Source organism: Chlamydotis macqueenii, chromosome 8, assembly GCF_036417535.1.
Source record: "Chlamydotis macqueenii isolate bChlMac1 chromosome 8, bChlMac1.mat, whole genome shotgun sequence".
Lineage (NCBI taxonomy): Eukaryota > Metazoa > Chordata > Aves > Otidiformes > Otididae > Chlamydotis > Chlamydotis macqueenii.
Genome location: NC_141563.1, coordinates 5278082 through 5302908, shown reverse-complemented (window position 1 = coordinate 5302908; position 24827 = coordinate 5278082). Strand labels below are relative to the sequence as shown.

The window sequence follows — 24827 nt, the reverse complement described above, 5'->3', positions numbered from 1 at the left end:
GTACAAACGACCTTAATGGGAAAGCTCGGGTTATTTTTTAATTTTTTTTTCCTAGATGATCAGAAAGGATGTTTACTTCATGACCACTCCTTCTTTGTGTTTAAACTTTAACGGTGAGCTGCTTTAATACAAGATCCTCTGCGGTAAAAAAGGAACAGAGAATGACACATATATGTGCACACAGGTAAATATACCCTACTTTTCTTTGCTTTCACTGCAGTCTTAAAAGTGTCAAATGAATGTGGCTTGCAGTGGCATCTTCTCTATGCTGGCAGTTTAGTCCTCACAGCCCCCTGCCCACCCCATCTTCCTTACACTCTAGGAATGGCGTGAAGCGCACAAAAGCCAACATCCCCCCGTTAGTGTTGGCTGCCAGGCAGAGTGAAACCCAAACTGTGTCTCCTGAGAGGAACCTCCTGTCCCCGGGTGGGGAAAAACTCCGCTGGTAGGAACACAAACATTGTATTAGCGTGGACAAAGGATGAAATAATGCAGAGTCCATTAAAGCAGCCAGAACTAATTAATCTCATTTGTTTTTATGTGTTAATTGTACTTCAGTTAAATTCTCTTAGAGACTAGGATAAATTCATGGCTTCTGTCCTTGTCTAACAACAATTCTGCTATTTCTGTTCTACAGGAAAGATGTTCTGAACATTGTGCAAGTAGAACTATTTTCCGCCTGAGCTATCTAAGAAAAAACACACGAAAAAACCAAGCAGAGTATCAACATCTACTTGTGCTCATGAAGAGATGCTCATGCTTCATCCTCTCCAGGTAGGCAAAGAAATTTGTTGAACTCTACCACATATTATTCAAGACATTTACAGCAAGATTAAAGATAAAGCATAGCCTTGCAGAAACGCTTGTATTTCCTATGGAATGTTAAACAGGATTTTGTTCTGTTTGGAATAAACTGTACTAATCACCCCAGCGTAAAATACAAAGAGGTCAACAACGCATCCTTTCAGGTCACCATCGCTTAAAAGGTGTCTGAGTTTCCCTATTAAGTTTTCGAAGGCCAACATCTGCTGATGCTCAGCAATGGTCGATGTGGTGACAGAGGCTGTATGGAGCGCGAGGTGAACACACAACCACAGGGTCCATGCAACACGGTACTGAGGAACCAGAGCACAACAAACTCCACAGAGCTATTTTCCCATTCATCCCATTTCTGGTATTAACAGCAGGAATGTTCCTGAGAACTTCTCTTTCATTTACTTCATTTTTTTTGGTTATAAGATAGAGGTATAAAGACAAGGTTTTGAAAATAGCATGTGGCTATGCTTTTGCAGTTCAGCAAATGCCAAAGGAGATACCACAGCAGGAAAATGACATTAGTAAGATTGAAAGCTTTCATTTGCACCTTATTGTCTTGGATGCCGTTTCACTATTTAAAGCTGCAGAACAGATGCCGCGGCATTCAGCTCTTGATGCTGCTCTCATTTGCAAGGAGCCTAGTTCTGATGGCATTTAACTCGCTGTCTGGAGCTTAACAAATCAGCGCCGTTCAGGAGCTGAAACAAACTGCGCTGATTTATACATCGCCAGACCTGACCCTGCATCGTAAGAAGCGCGGCAATTTTACTCAAATTATTAGAAGCTTTTCAGCTGGATATCGGGTACGGCAAATCACATTTTGCCATTGTGATATTTTGCCACGGTGACAGTCCTGCGGCACACAAGTTGCGCCTAAAGCCTCTGCAAAAGCCGAGGCTGTGGGGAATATCCTTCCAGTCAGACACAGCAGGATCCCATTTTTACCCGCCTGCTTTATTTGCAATCAGCCAACACGTCGTGACTGCGTGCGCTTCTCAGCCACGGGACGCGGCTGGACTCACAGCGGAGCTACTGCGCGCCGAGTCCCTCGAAGTGTTTTATTTAATTCATCATCTGTTTCATGGAGAGAGCAGCTCTTTACATAATGGAGTTACAGTTTCGTTAGAGTTTCCCTGTAATATTTTGATGCTTTAATTGCATATAGGAAAGCAACTTTTTGTGAAGGGAAAACTTTTTGTTTATTTTGCGGAGTAAATCCCAGTTTAAAGGCTGCTGGAGTTAATGCCAAGATTCCAGCAGAAACACCGCATTTGCTAAGCTACGTCATAAGAATGAAAACTCTTCCATTTAGAAACTCTTCCAGTTGCTCTTTGAATTTACACACACACATACTTGCTGTTCTGGAAACTAACTCCATCCCTGCTGAAACCAGGACACTTGCATGAAAATTAATGGTCCTATACTTCTCTGGTATTAGCAAACACCTTTTTTTTTTTAAAGATGCTCAACAAATATTTTCTGGGGAACAGCGTCTTCGTTCTCTGTGTAACACTCAGTTTATAGCACTCGGTTTTTATCTGCTGATCAGAACCGGCCAGAACATCTGCGGCCGAAGGCAGATGTGTTGTCAGGAGTGCCGCGCTCTCGGACCACACCATACGGGCGCGTGGTAGAGCAAGAGAGGAAGGGCAATGCCCCTGCGCCGCAGGGACGTTTTCAGAGAAACATTCTCTACGGCAGAAAGGGATGTTGGGAAATTAGATCCAGGAAGCTGAATGACAATGCAAAACAATACTGGTTTTATTACTTACTACCAATACTGGAAATACTGGGTATACCTGCAGAGAAAGAAAACACAAAAAGTACAGTTAGCTATTTGCTGTAGTTGGCTGAGCTACTTCATCTAAGATTCCGAAAATTATTTTCTCTTGATTTTCAGAACATCACATCAATACACGGTTAAACCCAAGCAACTGCCCGTATGTACCCAGCCCTTTATAAACGCAGAGTCTGCAGATTTTTCGGTACGAGGCTGCAGGGACCACTCAAATGTATTGACAGATGGGTATTTCTGGGACCTCCACCAGCTCTCTAACTTCATGAATTTGTTCAGAAGAGTTTTGTATTTCAGCTAACCAGCCATTAGGTTTAACGCTCCAGATGAAAACATCAGCCATGCATGTATTATGCAGATCTAGAAGAATAATTTAACCGAGGGATGGATGCATTGCTAACTGCTTCGGCCAGCTGCTTAAATCAGCCGATACCTTCTGCTGCATTAACTGTATGGAGCTATTTTTTCCTCTTTTACCTGATGGTTATCTAAATTAAGCTATGGAAAAGAAAGGTAATTGAGCGAAACAATCGAATGCATTAGGTTGGTCATATTGACTAAGCCTCTCATTGATTTTTTTTTCCCTTTCCCCCACCCCCCTTGCTTTCATTTCAATTCTTAAGCAGAATTAATGCAAGGAAACTGTTCCAGAGGCAGGTGAGATTTACCAGAGGAGATGGGGCTGCCGAGGAGTAAAACTCCTCTGCGGGATGGGCAATGCGGTATCTCGTGTTGCACAGTGCCGTCCCGACGTTGCCAGGTCTGCCCTCAAAGGTGTGTCGCACAGAAACGCGGACATGAAATCTTTCCTGAAACGCCGTTTTCTTTGAATGGCATTGCTAATGGCACTATTGCTAGTCTCCTGGGATAAACTCACAAATTGCAGATCAGTATTTTAATCCTGAATGTTCGCATCCTGTTAGTTAAATACAGTTTGCCTTTTGTGAGTTTTATTGACTTTTGATGGCATGCATTTTACTGCAGAAATCTGTCTGTTTCTCCATTAAACATCTGCTACACTTCTTCCAACATCTATCCCGAAGTTCTGGTTTACTCCGAGATGGCACGGACCTCATTCTGCAATTAAGCACACGGGAGCGAAGGCACGTCCTGGGGATAAATGATATTCTGTAAGCAAGGCTGTAACGTCACGCTGGGAACATTTCTAACCCGTGGCACGGCCAGGTCAATGCCGTAGTAACTGCAGTTGCAGAACGGCGACCATGAACAGATCTTTTGCGTTTCACTGCATGAGTCCCGGGGCACGCGGCAGAGCTGCGGCGCTCTGGTTCCAGCTCCCACGGAACCTGAGGTCCGGCGAAGCCCCAGGCACCGCGCTGCAGACAGCGCCTGCTCCTGACCCAGCCCCGCGCTTGGATGTCGTTTGCAAACTTAATTATTTCTACTGCTGCTGAGATTAACATGTATTTTCCAAAATTTTAGAATCATGAGGTATTAAAAGCTAAACAACAATATCATCATAGTAGAACAATGGTGTTACACTTCTAAAAGTAACAAACAGTGCTTTTTAATGTAAGAGGACTTCTATCCCCTTGTCAAAAATGCCAAAAAGGCAATCAATTTTCAAATAATTTCCCCTGAAGTTTCAATAGCAGGTTGTTTACATTTTTTGCAAGTCACTGTAGCTGTTTTAAATGAGCAGGATTTGTTTTCCTCTATACACCGATGGAAACGGCACAAATATTAGAGAAAATACAGAGACCGCGTTCCCGCACTTCCACTGCAAAATGGTATTTGTATTTCCTCTGGCTATACGCCCCCGCCTCACGGCTCCCTCTCTCCTACGCGCACACACAAATAGCCTTTCCTTTCTCTCCTGAACAGACTGTAGCAAAGGGAGAGGCTTTCCTGCAGGTCTGCTCTCCTCATTTTACTGTAGTTCAAAATTTTCAAGGAATTCATAGTGATAAACGCTTCCTGGGCAGAGAATAATGAAAGCAAGCTGCCTGCGAGCCCGGAGGGCTCTGGATTAACCTCGTGAAGCTGTCTTCAGGTTGGGCTTGAAAAGCTCTTTTTCCATTTCCGCACTGAGTTTCTGGGTCGGAGTGACCTTGTGTCACCAGCTGGATTTCCGTAACACCAGGTACCCCTGCGTGCGCCGACTGGCCCGGGTGGCGCGCCACTTTCTGCCCTTCCTGCTAAGAAGAGCGAGAATGGCACATCTAAGTTTGTCTGGGAAGAGCGGGCTGCGTAGGGCCACGAAGCGAGATCTATTAACACCCTGTGAAAACTGCACAGATGATGGGAAAATTATTCTTAGTACGAGTGTTTTGTGCGGTCTGGAGTCACATATTGAGGCTAGCTCCGGAACTCAGCGGAGCTGCACGCGCTGCGAGTCCTTAGGTCCCGAGGCAGCGGAGGGGTGATGCTGCCTCTCCCCCTCTCTCAGTGCAGGGGCGTGCGGGGGCCGGACCGTGCGGCTCCTCCTGTGGCACCAGCGCCGGGGACACCAGCTGTGGGGAAAAACTCTTCAGCAGGGCCTGGTGTGACAGGACGCGGGGTCATGGTTTTAAAATAGAGGGAGGCAGATTCAGATTGGATATTAGGAAGAAATGTTTTCCACTGAGGGTGGTGGAGCAGTGTCCCAGGTTGCCCAGAGAGGCGGTGGATGCCCCATCCCTGGAAACATTCCAGGCCAGGTTGGCCGGGGCTGTGAGCAACCTGATCTGGTTGGAGATGTCCCTGCTGCTGGCAGGGGGGTTGGACTGGGTGGGCTTGAATTCTCCCTTCCAACCCAAACCATTCTGTGATTCTGTGATCCCACGTTCCAGCCCTTTGGGGACATTATGTTTCCAGTCAGCCTTCTGCTGAACCCTGTAGGTACTCTGCAGCGGCGCAATGATGTGAACAGGTCACAGAGAGGGATGAAGAATCAGGCCCATTACTTCCCTTGATGCGCACCTCTACTCATCTAGACATAAAGAGTAAATAAAACCAAGCAACTGCATTTATGTATTTTCAGCTGTTCAACCAAAGCAATGTTCAGTCTAAATCATCTTCCAGCTGAAATCACTGGGATGGTTATGAATGGCAACAGTGTTATAGTGAGGAAACAGCAAGTAAAGCACGAAAAGGAAGTTCAGGGGGAGCTACCGGCCCTGAAATGACAAACACTGCAGCAGAAAGTCTCTAACACTGTTTCTTATTTTTCACTTGACTCGAGGGTGGTGGTTTGATGTATTATATGTTCACTGTAAGTGCATCTAAATATACATACATTACTTGGGAGAAGAAAAATCTGGTGTTTTCCTTTCATACGGTCTTCTGCATCTGCCTTGTAATCTTCCCGTTTCCCCTTTTTCCAGAAATGGGCTGGTTTAGCTATCAGCTACCATGGAGCTGACTACTGAGAATGGAGAAGAAAAGCAAATCAGATGCTAGCGAAGAAAGCAGGTTTTTTATTTCTTCTGTGGTTTGTGTTTGTGTGACGTCCATAATGCAGAGGAAGAGCATCAAGCTTTTGGTGAGAAGAGCCACACAGCTGCTTCCCGTCTCAGGGGTGTCACACGCCGCGGTCCCTCCGGTCACCCCCATCCCCAACGCCTGTGCGTGCTCGCCGCCAGCAGCGCCACTGATGCAGCCGGGCCGCACCTCTGCCTGGACAGGGGTGCGTGTGGGACGAAGGAATTATTCCGTCAACTTGGTCTTGGCTATGCTCTTTCCCGTGGGCTCCTCCGCCTCTTCTCCATCCCAAGCTGAACACGCATCTGCCCTGCGGCAGGGAGCCGGGGACGGGCTCCGGCTGCCGTCCAGCTGGTCGCTCACCCGCATCCAGGGAAGGAGGGTCACCAAAAGCGCAGTGTGTTATCCGGGTGAGGTGAATACGGCCCGGAGACTGAGAATTACAACTGCCTCCTATGAAGGCACGGCAGCATCCAGCAGTAAATAACGCAGTGCAAGTTCGGATTCATACTAATTGCTGATCAAAGCTGCGTGAGAGCTGTTCTGACACAAAAGCCGTCCTTACAACTGCACTCTGCACCACACATTTTAATGCTGAAACAGGAATGAAATACAGAGCTGTATTCCACAGCAGAGCTACTGCCACATTCGATCTTTTGTGAGAATATCTGCAGCACGCTGCTCCCCGCAGCGAGTCCTTTTCCCTTTGCAACTCCTCCGAGGCATGATTGCAGTATCAGATCCTCAGCATCCATTCAGCAGCTCTGAATTCTCCGGTAATTTAAAGCCCTGAGAAGCTGGAGGAACCTAGCATCTTGTAACCCCTCAAAGGGAATGATTGTTATGATCACAGGCGTAAACTTCTCGTGTATTGCCAAACCTGTGTTCAGCCAAAGGACCGTATGCAGCGAAAGGCACAATTCCTGGGAAATTTCACCTGTGTTTCATTGCAAGAGTCCTCGAATTCCTGGTAGTGTGAATTCTGCAGCTGCTTGCTCTGTCAAGATTGAAAAGTTTTCAATTCCCAGAAAAAGAACTGCTTAGGTGAAGTTTGTTAACCTCCACCTCTGCTTTCCCACAAACATTCCGTTATTGGTTTATTGGGTAACACCTTTTAAAATCTGGGCCTTTTCTCATGATGTTTCAGTGACTCCAAACCAGTTTTGAAAACTCTCTGCCTAGGAAACTCCCAGTGAGATCAAAGGATTTTTTTTTTGAGTAATCGTAACTTATTGATAGAATATTACATACCAGAAACTTCAGAAAGCCTGAAACTCAGACCATTTCTAGAACTTTGAGTAACTTCGCCTTCCCCTGCTGCTGCTTAAGGCCTGGAATCCTCTTCCACTGCTCCTCTGCACTGCATATGGCAAAAACAGAGCTGTTTGAAACCACTGATGGATGGAAGCAATTAATTTCCAACAACAGATGCCACCATCACCAGCAAAACCAACCAGCTCAGCAGGGTCATGCAAGAGGAGAGAGTACTGAAGAGTAATTTTTCAAGCCTCATTTAAAAAAAAAATACTGCACATGTTATTGAGAGTGCACTGGCTTTTAGGCACGCACCTGCAGTGTTCTGCACCGGATACCGAGCTGGAGGGAGGTCAGCCATCACTTGCAGGTTTTCCTGAACCTTCTGTCTTCCTGGGTCCTCTAGATACACTACGGTTTTGGCCCCACCACCAAGTTTCCCAGCTTGATACAGCTTTTGTGCGACGTCTTCCTGTGGCTGTACATCGTCTGTAAGCTTTGTGGGCCAAAATTAATGTGTAACATAAAGTGGGAGCAATAAGAAGCTTTGCTGTTTTGTAACTTTATTATTGCATTCATGTCTTCCTTCTTTTCTCCGAAAGATGTCAGCAAAACCACCGAGGAGCAGGAATCACCTTTTAAGCAGGAATGTCCCATTCTTTCAAATTGAGATCATGTGGGTTCACCGCCTCCACCTTGGTCATGAAAGTACACAAAAGGCACTGGAAAGTCCCTTCCAGCTGTCTGGGAGAATGGGGCCCATAGAAAATGGGATGCTATCTATTTTATACTTAGATTTCTGAGTGGAAGGCCTGCCATCACACAACCTCTTGGCCAATTTCATTTATCCCGGCTCCTCAAGACGGCTTTGTGTCAGCAGGTATTTGTGGGGAGACCTGCACACACAGGTGAGGGTCACCAGTGCAATACTTCACGTGCCGTATTTTTTGCCAGAAACTGTTTCTGTGGCAGCTGTGCTGTCAGAGGGGGGCCCACCACAGCAGAAATTCAGTCAATCGATTGATGCTATCTGCCTAACTGGTGAACCACCAGCGTTCCCTGTGTTCTTGTCAATCCTTCGTTTCATGTTGGACTGCGAACGAGGAAAGTCACGTAGCAGCTGGGAGGTGGTTTTTGCACTTCTGGTACAGGTTATCGGTTATGGAGGGACTGACAAAAAGCGAGCAGGCTCTGACGGATGGGAGCCCGGCTCAGTCTTAGACAGCACTGTCTCACGGAGCAAAGAATGTGAGTGCCAAACATGATCTAAAGCATGGGAGGAAGAAAAGGGCTTGTGCTGTCAGAGTGCTGAGGAGAAAAGCTGCCTCGTAATGCCAAGCATAGACAAATTTAATAAGTTCACGCTGAGTGTCAAAACATACTGCAGAACAAACTATCCATAGAACTGGCAGCACAGGGGAATAAATGTAATCATAAAATAGTCAACAAGATAGACTGCAAATATAAAACAAATGCTATGTGGGAAACAAATGCGGAAATATTGTTAGTGCCAGTAAACTCGCTGTCTTTCACAAGCAAAGCAGGGAAAAACTGGTTTCCTTTCTCCTGAAAAACTCATGTTGACTTAAAATGAGGAGGACAGAGAAAACAGCTTTACATCGAGGTTTAGGCTATGGCCAGAGTATAAACTAGAAGAACCCTCTTTCATGAGCTGCAGCTTGAAAAGGCATCATAAAGTCTCTGCCCACAAAACAGTGGCAGAGGAGTGGAAACAAGAGAAGTTCCAGCTGGGAGAGATTCTGAAATGGACACGAGGCTGCTTCTTCAATCTGAGCACATTTCCCAAACCCAGAGAATCTCAGGAAAAATGACCTTTATCTTTTGTGAAAAAAAAAAAAAAAAAATTTCAGAGTGTTTCATTTATACAACTATTTTTAGTTGTACCTTATTTAAACACACTCGTATTAAAAAAAAAAACCCTTCAAATCCATTTAAACTTTAAAATACTTTGGTGTTCGATGGACTAGATAGACTTTGCAAATTGGAAGGAGGAAGAGGATCAAAGGGACACTGTATTACTGGGGTTCTGGTTACACAGAGTGTCCCCAGGGGATTACAGTAATGTACAGGGGAAGCTTAGGGTCAAAGCAGACAAGCTAAGTCTGTCAACATGTTCCAGCAACTATTTACAGAACTCACACCTGACTAAGGAGAGTTGCTAGGGTTGCATTACGGACCACACGATGGAGATGGTGACACAAACGCAAGGCGGTAAGTGAAATTACAGTGGCTATGCAGAGAGTTTACACACAATAACGCAAAATTTCGTACGCTCCAACACATGCGGCGTTAACTGAGGAAGTGACAAAAGAAACGAAGCTTTGCCATACCATAAAGGATTGCTGCTTGTAGCAGGGAAATGAACAGCCCACAAGAAAAGCAGCTGGTTTCGTTCTGAGTGGTACACAGGACTCGATTCAAGAAGTAGTTACCAGAGAACCACTTCTGGACTGAAAGTCAACACAGAATCACAGAATCATAGAATGGTTTGGGTTGGAAGGGACCTTCAAAGCCCATCCAGTCCAACCCCCCTGCCAGGAGCAGGGACATCTCCAACCAGATCAGGTTGCTCAGAGCCTCATCCAGCCTGGCCTTGAACGTTTCCAGGGATCGGGCATCCACCGCCTCTCTGGGCAACCTGTGACACTGCTCCACAACCCTCAGCGTAAAAAATTTTTCCTAATATCCAATCTGAATCTACCTCCCTCTATTTTAAAACCATGACCCCTCGTCCTATTACAACAGGCTCTGCTGAAGAGTCTCTCCCCACCTTTCCTGCAGCCCCCTTTAGGCACTGGGAGCCGCTCTCAGGTCTCCCCGGAGCCTCCTCTTCTCCAGGCTGAGCAGCCCCAGCTCTCTCAGCCTGGCCTCACAGCAGAGCTGCTCCAGCCCTCCCATCATCTGCGTGGCCTCCTCTGGACCCTCTCCAACTGGTCCACGTCCTTGTTGAGAAGGAAAAGGACAAAAAAAAAAATCCACTGCAGTAATTTTTAACTTTCAGAGAGTGAGCAGATAAAAATGAGGGAGTTAGTTAAAAGAAAAATGAAAAGAACAGCTGAAAAGATTTAATGCAAACAGCATGGAGGCAGGCTAAAGTATACGAGATAAAGTATATGAGAGACTCCGAATAATCACATATAAGCCATAATTAAAAAAAAAAATAATAAATCAACTATCTTATAAACAACAACAACAACAGAAAAATCTCAGCACCCAACCCAAAACAGCAACATGAAGCAGATTTTGGAAAGACACCCTTTAGAAGTGTAAGTCATCTCAATGGAGAAACACAGGGGGGAAAAAAAAGCATAAAATCTGTCAAGTTAAAGATAAACCACAGTATTTTGAGAATCAACTTGGTACAGACATCAAAGTTAATACTCTTTTTTTTTGTAAAAACCACTAGATACAGGAGGCCTCCCACAGAGACGACTGGGCAGACAGACAAGTGAGGTATAAAAGTACTGAATACTAGATCAGTTGTTTGCACTGATGTTCACAACAAAGAAGGGCAGAGAGAGTCTCACAATCCGAGGAAGTTTCTCAGTGTCTACCATCACCTGAAGGTGTTTTAAAGGACGAAAACAATATCAAATTGCCATAAGGTGATGTTCACCCAAGAAGTGTCTTACAAGAGCTCCAAGCTGCCTTTTCTGAACTAACTACTGTAACATGTAACCTGTCACTTATGTCAGCCTTGATGCCAGCAGAAATGTTGTAACTGTGACACAGTCTTTAAAAAGGACTCAGGGGCTGATCCCTGTAATAACAAAATACATAGCAGGCACACTTTTATGCCACTGTAAAAGATCCATGTTGTTTTGATGGCTAGAACATCACGTGTAGTTTTAGCCTCACCAAGTAAGAAATGACTTCACAGCCCTAGAAGAGAGCAAGAAAGCAGAGATGACCAGAGATGTGGCATGGTTTTATACGTGGTAAGATTAAACAGATCAGGATTCGCCATTTAGAAAACAGATTGGAGGAGTGGGCATGTCAAGCCTATGTAATCATAAACGGTGTATGGGATGTAAACAGGGATGCATTACTCTTCCTATCTGAGGAGGTACAAGCTTACCCAAACAAAAACATCTAAAGCAAACAAAAGGAAATCCCTTTCACTCATTGTGTCATTAAAACGTGAAATGTATTGCCATAAGATGTCACCGACGCCAAGCGTATGACAGCTAGGTCTCTTGCTCAGCAGCCACTGAGCGTGTGACGGAGGGCCCGGCTCCGAAAGCCAGGTTATTGCTAGCAACTGGGAAGGCAAACAAGAAATCCTTCTGCATTCACCGTGCTTCTTCCTGTTCGCCATGAATTCCTGCTGCTGATCAGTGCTGACGGCAGGATGTGGGGTAAGCGGAGCACTCGGCAGGTCAAACAAGGTTACATTTTCATGGTGCTATCATAACAATGTTAGTAATAAGAATAATAATAAGAAACCAGAAAAGACTGGTTATTTGCAAAGGATTTTGATTTTTGATGTAACTGTATATGACGGAATCTAACAATGCTGGAAGTTGTTTTAAGAAGCTTCAGGCATCCTTTCAGGGGGCGCTAACGCCACTGTTCCGCCTGGTGTGCGCTCAACTGACTGGAAACGGCGTAACCGACACAGCCAGCTGCGTTTGGAAAGATCCCCGCTTTCACGTTCAGATGTCTCTTGTCCCTGGTTTAGGTGATTGCTGAGGCAGCAACTACATTCTATATACACACTTATAGAAAAAATGTATACATGTGCACACCTATGTATGTATGTGTGTATGTGTACGTATATTGAAAACATAAAGCCAGCCTGGTAAATCTCACCATTTCTTCTGAACACAGCTTTAAAGTATTAATTCTGTGAGCCACATTCACTTTTAATAAAGTGAATAGGCTCACAAAATGTTTCTTCCCCGCTTTCTGGAAGTTCATTTTTCTCTGCTCAGTAAGAATTTTATCATAATTTCATGCCCCCACACTTCACTGTTTGTTACTTGGTCTATTACTCTCCCATTTAACTTGATAAGGTCCTGCTTCCTATGATATTCATTTTTGAGTTCTGATTCTTTACAGCTGCTGCTTTGAAGTCTTAGATAACATTCTGAGCACTGCGCATTGCTCCTGCTTTTAAACTTTTCATTCAACTGCGGTACATAGCTCTGCGCCTCCGAAATAACTTCTCAGGAAATTGTCATATTCTAATACTCTAAAATGAATGTTTTGCTTTTAATCAGGGCAAAACTGTGGACTCGTTTCTGAAAAGAAGCTAGTAACTTCTGTCAGAAGGTTTGGTGATTTATCCTCATCTTCTTCAATCCTTTCTTCAAAGGAATTTAAGTCTGTTACTCAGTTCAGGAGGATTCCGAACCACTGTGTATTTCACACATGCATGAAAGAAAGAACTGCTGCTCATACTTGTCTCCATGCCCTCTCTTTCAGCACCGTGTTCTTTTCGACCCAGTCCTGTCAAGGTCCAGGAAATGCAGCTGTTAGTGATTTCTTCTGGACAACATGAACAGCGGGCATGCGCGTTGGTGAACGGCTATTAGCTGGAAACAAGCAGATCTAAATACTCAAGTTTTGCCCTTGCCTTTCCCCTTCAGCCCTTGGCTATCTACAAGACTGCATGTGAATCTGGACTGCAGGTCAACATCAGGTACAAATGTCCTTCACCAACCTTGCAAAAAATTGGTCTGAGATTTTTTTAAGTTTCTTAAATGGACAAGAGATGAGCGAGGACCTCATCTCCCCCGTGGAGCTGAGGTTGTGAACCTGGAGGCACTAGGGGTGTATCAGCGGGGAGCTGAGGGCACCGTGCCTGGGGCAGCACTGCAGATATTCCCACCGGGTTCTCTCCTCTGCGTGTGCTTTTTATGTGAAGGGTCCTAATTTTTTCATTCTGTAACCCTTTCTGCGCAGTGTTCAGGGATCTGTCTACGGATGCAAACACGCAGTTCTCATGCAAGTTATTTACTTGCACAGGTTATGTCTGCTTACAATTAACACTCACAGCTTGGCACCCTGTCAACTATCTGCAGTGGGTCATGACGAAATGACAAACCTGCGCTGGCATTAATTTTCCTTCCGAGTCACGATACGGGGCAGAACTCTACTAATGAAATACCCTTATTACACAGAACTACTTACAGATATTAGCAGTGCCCTTAGGTATAGGCAGATAAGAGCCAGGGCTCCACGGCCGGCCCTGGTAATTCTTCTTGCATTTTCCACAGTCTGGGCCAGTTGTGTTATGCTCACATTCACAAAGCAGTCTTTTGTTCTCTTCTTTACAGCCTGTAGCATGAAGGTTGCACTTACACCTATTTTAAAAGAAAAAAAAAAAGTGGGATATTATTTAGAGGTGAGTTTAAACTCAGATTAAGTCTTAGTAAAGCATGGCCTATGACAACCACTCTGTTTCTGTGTGTCGTGCACGCATTACTGTTTTAGCAGGCTTTACATGAAATCCCTCAAACAGCACGTTGTCATATCTCCAGCTCGCACAAGTTGGAAAGCAGTAATTTCACCAAGATTCCAAGATGCTGCATCTTTTCTTGTTTTCACGAACGCAGCTCCAAGAGATCAACTACATTATGTGTAATGTTCATCACAGTCTATAATCTTGCAGAAATTCAAGAATTCCTTGCTACTCACAGGAATAAAACAAGTCCTCTGCTTACGTCCTTAGAGAACCCGGCCGAAATTAAGATCCAAATTAGGCCCTGGTACTCTGAGAAAACAGACTTCAATTAAACATCCTCTGCAATGCCACACTCCACGAGAAGGGAAGCTCAGTATAACGGTGTTTTGCCATTCTGCTTCAGCAAGTACTCTCTTTCTCAGGAAGGAAAATGTTTTTGCCTGCTTTAATTTGATATAATTGTAGTAGCTGAAGGTCAGAGGAAATATTTTGGTAGGCACATTTAGTTTTACCTCGGAAAGACCATCTAATTGAACCTTGTAACCAAATCATTAGATAAACCAGATTCTGCATCCTGTCTTAGAACAACTGTATTTTCCTTAAATTCCCCTCTTCCCCTGAAACTAGGACACTTACAGAATGGGAAGCTAGTTTCATAAGCAGCAAGGTATTGCCACTTCTTCCCATCCCTTTCCAATTTTTGTCAAAACCAGCTAAAATCTGCTTCTGTTTGGGGCTGGAGAGAAAACTAGTACTTAACGACCCTGCCTGTTTGTTTTCCTAATGACCGTACATCTAGTGATGTGAAAGGTTCTCGTGTGGGCATTTGTCACCTGTTCCACATGGTGACCAATAATTAGGGCAAAGCAACACATGGAACGGCCAAGCGCAAATTAACAGCTGTCAGGCTGACTTCCATTTGGAAGGAATATGACCCGCAGCAACCGGCCGCGTACATACATATCCCCAGGGGAAAACAAGCTTGCGCTTGTCATAAGTGACTGCTGGAGAAAATCCACAAGAATCCGCAGTACGGTGGATGGTGGAGCCATCTCCTCAATGCTAGCAGTGGGGCAGATGAAACTGCTGTTATTTGAGCAATGCTCATTCGAAAGAAAAACAGGTTTGGCACCCTTTAAATTGAAATTACCAGAATGTATTCAACACAGGAACGTGCGATTCGTTTTTATATCACTTCCAAAATACTGATGCTTAAGGAAATTTTCAGCCACTGCAGAACTGGAGATGCCGGTCTGCGTGTCAGGGGGTGAGATACGCCTGTTCATGGAGAGATTTGGGTAAACGGCACTGCTGTTAAGAAAAGTGATGGGTGGAATATGAAAATGGAAGACTCCAAACTGGAGAGATACAGGATAATGACAAGACCGAAAAACAGTGAGAGCCCGAGGAGAAAGCAGCAAGAGAGGCTGTGAAGTCACTAGAACAAATGAGAGAGGGGAACCGATTGGATTTATTTCAGGGGGACATTTCTGGTTTATTGGAGGGACTCATCAGTGTCAGAGGCGGCAAACTGATCTAGGTAGGAAGGCAAAAACAGCTGAGGAAAAGCTTTGAAAGGGTGCTTGTCCTGGTTTCGGCAGGCATGGAGTTAATTTTCCTCTCAGTAGCTGGTGTGTTTTGGATTTCGTGTGTGACGAATGTTGATAAACACCCTGATGATACCAGTTGTTGTGAATGAGACCAAGGACACCGTCCTGCTTTCCAAGTCTCGCTAATGTGCAGATGCAGGAAGCTGGGAGAAAGACGGACAGAATAACTGACCCCAACTGGCCACAGAGAGCATTCCATACCACGAACGGCATGCTCATTACAGAAGTGGGGGCTGGCCAAGGCAAGTATCTGCCTTCCTGGCATCCATCTTCCTCCCTCTCTGGCTCCCTTTCGCTCCTTTGCTTGGTGTTCAAAGAACGTGCAGAGGTGGCACTGCAGGACATGGTTTAGTGGGCATGGTGGTGTTGGATGGTTGGACTTGATCTTGGAGGTCTCTTCCAACCTTAAAGATTCTATGATTCTATGAACTGTAGGTACAGCTGCTAATGGGTGGACATGCGTACAGTTCTTTTGGTGCGTACCTGAAAGCGAAGAACGGTTGTGTCAGAAAATCTTGTGCTAAGCCTGTTTGCACTTCTTAGATGCTATACTTAGAATCATAGAATCATAGAATGGTTAGGGTTGGAAGGGACCTTCAAAGGTCATCCAGTCCAACCCCCCTGCAAGGAGCAGGGACATCCCTGACTAGATCAGGTTGCTCAGAGCCTCATCCAGTCTGGCCTTGAACTTTTCCAGAGATGGGGCCTCCACCACCTTTCTGGGCAACCTGTTCCAGTGTTCTATAACTCGCATCGTAAAAAATTTTTTCCTAATTTCCAATCTAAATCTACCCCCCTCTATTTTAAAACCATTACCTCTCGTCCTATCGCAACAGGCCCTACTAAACAGCCTCTCCCCACCTTTCTTGTAGGCCCCCTTGAGGTACTGGAAGACCGCTATCAGGTCTCCCCGGAGCCTCCTCTTCTCCAGGCTGAACAGCCCCAACTCTCATCAGGTCCCATGGACTTGTGCACCTTCAGGTTCCTCAGATGATCCCGAACCTGCTCTTCGAGTACAATGGGCAGTTCTTCATTCTCGCAGTCCCTTGTCACATGTTCCTGAAGAGACAGACTGACCCTTCCTCAACTTCCTTGCAGGGTTAAAAGTCTCGGGTGGACTCTAGCCTTTTCCATCTTGCACTGCTTCCATCCAGTCCTGTCCCACGCCCCTTCATGAAAACCTAGGCATATATTTATATGCAAAGGAAAACTACAGATTTGGGAGGTCTATGTTTGTACCGAATACGGGCGGGTTTTCACAGAACTAGCACAACGCATTTCCTTGTGGAAGTAGTTGGGGACCTTCTGTCAAATTTAGAAACCCCATTAGCTGAGATGTAAACCACTCAGCCTGCATATGGACATTTAGAACCAACACACACAAACCAGACAACGTAGGGACATCTTAGCCACTCTGCTTCCTAAACGGGGGCATTGCTAAATGGCCCTTCCTGCCCTGAACCAGCAGAACAATGGCAGATCATTCAATCAGTGTCCCTCCGCAAAGCAACTCATTTGGATTATTTATATGTATTTTTGAAAGCCTTCCTAGCAGAATCCTCCAGAATGCTACATTCTGCCTCAAAAGAAAATGCCAATAATACCAAATTTAAGAGAAAGGAGACCAAACTTTCTACTCCCTCCCATTAAAAAAACACCGAACAACCCCACTGCCTCCAAAAAACCCCCAACAAACCAGCAACGGGAAGAGAGGTGTAGCCTTCTAGGGGTATGACTTACAGTGAACGAGAGAAAACAGCAAATTTGATCACTGAAAACAAGTAAAAGGACTGATCTAAAACCTTTGTGGGCAGAGGACGGATAGTCAAAACTTAAGGTTGACAACGGAGCAAAAAAAGAGCCAACAATGCCGAAAAATCCTAAAGCCGCTCAGAATAATTCAAACTTGGCTGCGTACAATTTCCAAGGAGAAGAACGCAAGGAACAAATGTGGTCACTGTGGTTTTCTACAAGACTAGCTAAAGATCAAAGATCAAGGTAGAAAAATACATTTATATTAAAAATGTCAAATGTAGAGTTAATGAGAGCTAGTTAAAGTGGGCACAAAAAGAAATGTTTAAAAACAAAAAAAAAACCCACCAAAAAAAACCCCTCAAACCACAAAAGGTCAGACAACATTTGGCAAAACCCATTTGCTGTCTTAGTGTACAGCAACAGAAAAGTTGGGTTTGGCCTATGATCATTAGTGTTACACAAGTATGAAAAAATCTGTAGATTAATGAAATCCAAAGAGATTAAGCTGCAGTTCTGGCTGCTGTCAGTAACTGTACATAGGGAGTAAAACAGCAGAGGCGTAAGCAGAAAAAGAGACATTCAGAGCATCGAACCAAGAGGCTCTGGTTCTCCTCACACTTGCACCGATTTTTCGCTGAGGTCACGTCACAGATCTCCGAGACATTAATCATGATTTCCACAGCAAATCAAGGACGTAGCTGAATACGGAATGAGCGCAAAACGCAGACAGGGCTGAAACGGAGAGAGAACAAAAAGCATCCGTGGAAAGCAAACCAAACACAAGCTGGCGGGTACGCTGCCTGGGGAAAAACAAGCCAATCCCAAATTCCGTGCTGTATGTGGAGAGACATTTTTACTGAAACCAGGAAATAATATTTTGTGTACCTCTGGTTTGTAGGAAGGCTGCACTAGGAATTGGCAATCTGTCCCAGGGACCCCATCGGAATGTACGAACGGACCATCTCGGAGAAGAGGAATGCCTGTTGTGCTTGAGGGACAGGCTTCTCTGGCTGAATGAAAGAGGTAAACGTGCGTAGTGGGGCTGAGAGACGACCAGAGTACAATAAAAAGCCATTTCTATTTGCGGGATAAGCAGTAAGGAAAATGGCAGTATTTAAGGTTACAGAAAGGAGGCTATTTAGATAGAAGTACCGTCCGGACAGAGCATGAGAGAATCGCTCTTGCGCTGGGAGATACCGGACTGTGAGCAGGGTGAACACAACGGAGCAGAGCCGGGACCTCAGGCACGTCAGGTAACGGTGAATCAGCTGGGCACCGCTGTCAGGACACGGACATCAGCCTCCTACGGAACACTGCCCGAGCTCCGAGGCCTTCATCTCTCTCATCTCTTGTTTTAAGGCAGACTACCTTTCTTTTCTGCTCCAGAGGTAAGGAAATCTTTCGTTACCTTACGTGAATATCAATGATGATAAATTATTACTGAAAATCCCGGGTCATTTCTTTAAATGCGTGCTTTGAAAGGCTGTTCCTAGCTGTTACTGCTTTAAATCTGAGATGGCAACAAGAGGCTTGATGCGATTTACATACAAAGCACTCTAAATGCAAAATTTCCTACAGCCCTTGCAGATGCTTCCATTAGAAGAACGTGGTCACTTTGACCACATGTATAAGAATGGAAAATTTCTGAAAACCTAAAAAAACTGCTTCCACTTCTGGGTGTGCTGAGCTTGTGCCAGTGGACGCCACATCCCCACAACGCCTGTCTGCACTTGGAAGCTTCCCTCCCGATGCGTCCACATGATATCCACCTTTCCGGTCTGGCCTGCGAGGACGTTTCCTGCTGAGCAGCCTGGCTACAGCACGCGCAAGAACACACTTCCCTCCAACGTGCAAGTTCAATATTGAATCGCTGGAGATTGATATTGCCGTCCAACACGATGAACTCTAATTGTGCAGGAGAATGATTTTGTTTTTCTGACCGCTAATCTTTGACAGACTCATTATTTTGCCATAAAGCCACGGAAGCGGTATTTTTGGCAGTTACGTAAGGCGCAGGAAGCATGCCGGAGTGTTGAGGGAGCTGTGCTGCTGGCGTGGGAGTAGGAGCCCCGGGAGCGCTGCGTTCCTCGCAGACTCTATTTACTCACAGACAAGTGACACTAAAATGCTGTAAATACCACGAAGGTGATTGCTAATAGTGCGGTGCTCCGTGTGCCAGTGCCATCCAACAGACTGGGGGGCGCACGAGGGGATGGCGTATGGTGAAGAGATCATCCATGGGGAGGAAAGACAGGAGAAGCTCTTTGATACATTTTTAATGACTAGCCATATGCTCCTCACTTAGATACATCTTTGGATCATTCTAGGTCATCGCCAAAGTTTAGAAAATCAACCTCAAGCCAACTCCTAAGCCCTCTGCACGGATTCTTCGCTTTTCCAGGCCACGAGTCAGCTCCCAGGTAAGCAAAGCCTGGACCCGCAGAGGAGTCGGCAGGTTTGCTCCTCACACGACTGCCCACGCAACGTAAAATGCCATCCGTGCGCCGCTTTAATTGGGCGTTCCAAAGCACTGCTTTAGTCAGCTCCCCAGTGCCGGCGACCGCTTCCAGGGCCTTGTTACAGCTGTCCTGAAGGGCTCGGCTGTCTTTCGCACGACATCAAACGTGTTAAGGCTGTCATCTACGTTACGCCTCTCATGCTGGCTAACGACCTCGAGGCAGCTCCACCAGTGAGGTTTAGTTTTCTAATATAATGTAGAGAAAGATGGAAATTCCACGTTGCAAATACATTTTTCAGCCGTGAAGGAGGAGATGTACGCTGAGAAAGTGAAAGTTAAAATCTAAGCACCTTTAACATATACCATGAAATCTTCACAATAAAACCAGCTTTGCATCTGAATCATTAATTTTTCAGGTTTTACATCTTTTTTTTTTTAATTTTTTGACACTTTGTGAGACAAATTCATCATAACTTGAGAAACTGTATAGGTAAGCGATAAAACTCTTGTACCATTGAGTACAAGGTGAAGATAATGAAAATACTTAGGTAAAAACTCTGTTTTTCCCTTAAATCTTTCTACCAAGTGGAACCTCTTGTCGTAGAGGCTCACAGTCTCAGAAGCATCCCCTGTCTGCTGAATATCATTACTCATTTCCTTTATATCATAGGATTTTTCCATGTGCCCTCAGAAAACCAAAGTATGCTGGTCCCCATCTTAATTTCCAAAGCTTACTAGATGTCTACACACAGCCTTACCACTGAAGCTGATTTTGTGGGGATGCAAACAAGTACAAAGAACACTACTGCGAAGAAATAAAATGATTGCTGGCCAATTTATTTCTGCAAGGATGGAACAGACAGTGAGAACACATGCACAAAAGACGTAACGAGATAATTACTGCGATCTAAGCTACCAGGGCTCACTGTGGGGACTACCCGTCTGAGGAAGTTCTGAGCTAAACGGGTCAAAAAACCACGGACAATTGGCAATCAGGAAACGGCACGGCTTGCTGGCTCCAAGTAGGTCTGCTGAACAAACGTTCCAGCTCACGTGAAGCAGAAAAGTAAATTCTGCTTTTCATTCAGTGTTTTTGAGCCATATGAATACCTCAGGTCCACGTTGCTCTATGGAATCCTGAAGGGCATGAGACACGGACTCCATTGTTTGGGGGAAATGGAGACGTTTATTGTTCTTTCTCCTCGCATCATATATGTTTTCCTTGTTCACACCGAGCATGCATGTTTATGATTGGCTGTTGGCCCTGATCGTGCTTACCTCTGATTGATTATTGATGCTCTCATCCAGTTTCCCCTTATCGTTTCCACTTCCTCATTCTCACTCGATTACATTTTTCGTTTCTTGCCTCTGAGTGCAGTTTCTTTTCCTGCATCTGTGTTTTGCCCTTTTCCTGACCTTATTTTACTGCTGTATCAACTAGGCGCATATAGGTCTCTGTTGAATCTCCCAGAGAATCCAAGTCCAAAAAAAGGCACGCCATCATTCTCTGGAAGTTATGAATAAGACCCCTGTGGTCTGCTGGTAGGCACTGCAGCGAGAGTACTGAAATGGGAGTCCTTTCTTTCATTTGTTTATTTCTGGAAACGCATTCGGTCACCAGTGTTTTTCCCTGTCCCTTTCCCTGAATTTATCTAACGGACCATAATCCCCCAATGAAAAAAAAGATTCCTTTGTGGAATGGGGCTACATCAATAATAACGGATAAAAAAAAGCAAAAATAACAACTGGAACTTTGTATAGGTAGATGCATTATTCTTTCATTTGCAAAGCAAGGACTAATGTTGGATCAGGTTTTTAAGCTTCTTAAGTCTATAAGTAGCTTTGTGGCTCAAAAAGAAGTTTAACCTGCGCTCAGTAATCCTGCTGCACCTCAGTACCTTAGAATCCAGAGATTTACAGAAGCCTCTTCAACTTTATTCTTTACTGTTTGGTTCTCGCTGCTAAATTTGGGAGGAAATTGAATTAGATTCCTACAGGCAGTATGGAAAATTGGGGAAAATAGCTTCTTATTCTCCCTCAGCTGAATATAATCTGTCTAGTGGGGAACAGCAAAAGCCAGGCACAGAGAGCATGTTTGCTTTGCTTTCTCAGTGGCCTACTTCCAAGCAGTTTGGAGAGCTTGAAATTAAAAAAGAAAACAAAGTCAAAAAGGGCAGCGTAATTCCCTTTCCCACAGGAGCGAGGACTTTCCAAGACAAACAGAAAGCGTGCAGGGCATGGAACTGCTCACTGTTTGTAGGAAGCCAGCCCGAATAAAGAGTTCAATGCGCTAAATTTAAATATTAACATATTAATAAGATTTATTATGGTCACACACTAGTAAATATTTCTATGTATTCTCATTATTGAAATGGGAAGTAGGTCCCTCTGGCTTCGGCGCTCCTTTCCCCCTGCCCCTTCCAGCGAGAGGGCCACAAGCAACCTTACCTTGCCAAATAGACTGAAAGCATTTGGGAAATGCAGTAGTTTACAGGATGACATCCTTCCAAACAAACAGAGGCAACTGAAAATGTTTCCAGGCTCCATCAGCAACACTCGGAACTCAAACACAGGAAGGAGGAGGCAGGAACCCATCAAACCTCTTACAAACACCTCAGTATTGAAGCGCTTGAAACTGTTCTGATTTCTTGGCTGGATAAAAAACGTTACAGACCAACAGATCTGAAAATTTTCAGGCTTACTTCCATCTCTTAGGTCCAAAGTCTAAAAATAATCCAATGATGCTTATTACCTAGCAGAACAGAACAGCTAATTCTGAATCCAAGTTATTCCGGTTTACCACATTAAAAAATACCCATCCTTAATATTAAGTGCTTAGATACACCTAGCCAAGTGGAATGGCCAAATGCTATTTCTGATTTTCATCGCACATTCCCTAAGTGTTAAAGCTGAAATAAATCTGTCTGAAAATATAGCTGCTGGTAGCTGCTGTAGAGAGCTAACTTCCATCTCCTTCCCAAATACTCATTTTTGCTTTTTCTTCAGAGATATTAGTTTTCATGGAAATCTGTCAATAAAGAGAGCGGCTATAAAATCTGCTAGAGTTTGCCAGCAGCATATTCTGCAAATAATTTCACCCATGAACACAGTTTGCCAGATTCTTAGCTGATGTAAATCCATCTGGCTCCACTAGAATCAATGCAACTATGTTAGTTCACACTGTCTGAAATGTGGCCGCATTTGTTTCTGGCTTTCATTCATATTATCCTAGGCTTGGGGCTGTATTTTTAGACAATGGCAGATAATCTTTTCATCATTTTAAGTGGCAGGCCTGAGATCTTGAAAAAGCACGGGACAGAAACGGGGCGTTAGTGGGGGATAAGGAACCCAGGTGTGATGTGCTTTGAGGGACACGACTGCTGGGAAGGCAGGATCTGGTATTTCACACTGCCCACACGCATCTGCGTTGCTGTAATCTTTAACCTCAGAAACAGGAAGCTTTTACTATCTACCTGAAGGATGCTGAAACTGGGGACCACGGCAGTCATGTGTCTCCCAGAGAGGACGCAAAATCTCTTGCTAAGGTGAGGATGAACAGTGATGGTTTCTTCCAGTGCTACCAACCGATCGTTTAACACTATCGGTTGTTTTGGTAGGTTCCCAGACTGCTGCTGAAGAACGGAGAAAAAGCAGCAGGTTAGTGTTACAACTAGTTCCTGTTTGCCCTTCTCTCCTGCTAGAAATTTCCTTCTTTTCACTGGACTTGCTCTCATCTACTAAGTCTGTGCTCCACGCAACAACCCACCTCTTGCGTACATTGATGGGACGGGAGAGCGGGAAGCACGTATGTTGCAGAGGTCCCACACAGTTTAGGCGTTCTGAGCTGTTGTCAGGTATCACACATGTTTTCATTGGCTTGTTCTAAATATCAAGAAGAACTAGGAGAGGGTGAAAACCAAAGCATCTCAACCGCTTGTGCTGCTGTACATCAGAGAGAAGGGCTACGGGGACGAGAACGCAGCTCTCCCTCCACCAGCCGGAGTAACGCAATCTGTTTGGAACCACCTTGTCAGTGCCTGTCCGACGGCAAAAAAAGGTTACGGAGCATGCTGGTGAGACCTGGCTACTGCTCATGGCCATCAGGGTATTAAAGAAGCAAAGTTCATAAAATTTTTTTTTGCTGCTCTCCGACGTCCTGCTTAGCCAGAATTAGTTTGCCACCCGTCCACGGGGCAGTCAGTCGTTATCAGCAAGTCAACACACACCAACAGATACCCGAGACACAGCTTTTATTTTCCTCACTGTAACACCACCAGGCAGCACTGAACCACCGGATTACACAACCGCAGAAGTCTGTACCATGACCTGCTAGATCGTTATGAACGTGACACACAAACCTCAGCTGAAAGGTGCGGCAGTACATCACTGCAAAGCTTCGTAGCTTACAAATTTAAAAACAAGAAGTTAAAAAGTCTTTAGGAGTCACTGCTTCTTCTCTTTTCTCCTGATACAAATCTGAACATTAGATTTGAAATTCCTAGCATTGTGGTAATGTGCATCGCCACGTTTAAGTTTATTGCAAGACCAATTTTTCTATGTGTAATTTAATTAATACCAGTTAACACCAGGTACATCTGCTCAGCAGCAATCCCAAGAAAGTTGCTCTGAGATGCTAGCGACTGCACCAAGCTTCCTCTCTTTATTTGTAAGTGGTGTTTCACCGTATCAGCTGCCAGCTGGTACCCTGAATTCTTTTTCCCAGCACAACGCTGCAAAGGAACAATTTGTTGTGTGGGAGGTCTAAAACTGCAGTCATTAAATCACCACCCAAGTGAACACGCTTACACTAACATGTAAAAATCTGACTTAAGTGTCTGCAGTGGGAAAAATTTTACTCTCGCATGCAGCAATAGCCCAAGGGAGCTGTTGCAAATCTGTGTCCACGATGAATGTTGGTCTGGCTGACGCAGAAGTATCTTTACCTTAAGCTCAGAGAAAGGCTCGGAGTGTAGCACCTATCACGTCACAGTAGGGAACAAAGTGTTTTCATGAGCCATTGTCAGGGGAGCCACGTTTCTGCTATATGAGAAACAAGCAAGGTTAATTTCATACTGATTTCAGTAACTTTTTGAGAACTATAATAGAGAAAAGCAGCACAAAAATATCCATGCTGCGCGCAGAATTCGACACCAGGGAAACCAGTTCTGTCAAGCAGTACATCTGCTGCTCTTTTCAAAAGACTTTAAAGCATTTCTGTTTAGGAGACCTCCTATGGACTCATTTAAAGGCTCGAACATGCCTGCAGCAGGGCCGGTACGTGCGGAA

General features: G+C 44.8%; 1 protein-coding gene across 3 annotated transcripts in view; it reads right to left on the bottom strand.

Annotated features, from left to right (window-relative positions):
- Positions 1 to 24827, bottom strand: part of NTNG1 (netrin G1) — a 156010-nt gene that overhangs the window by 44847 nt on the left and 86336 nt on the right. For all 3 annotated transcript variants that reach the window (XM_086753343.1, XM_086753341.1, XM_086753342.1), the window contains 2 exons: positions 13445 to 13617; positions 2589 to 2615 (listed from right to left, as the gene is read on the bottom strand). In XM_086753343.1, coding sequence (XP_086609469.1) covers positions 2589 to 2615; positions 13445 to 13617 — 200 coding nt within the window. The remainder of the gene's footprint in view (positions 1 to 2588; positions 2616 to 13444; positions 13618 to 24827) is intronic.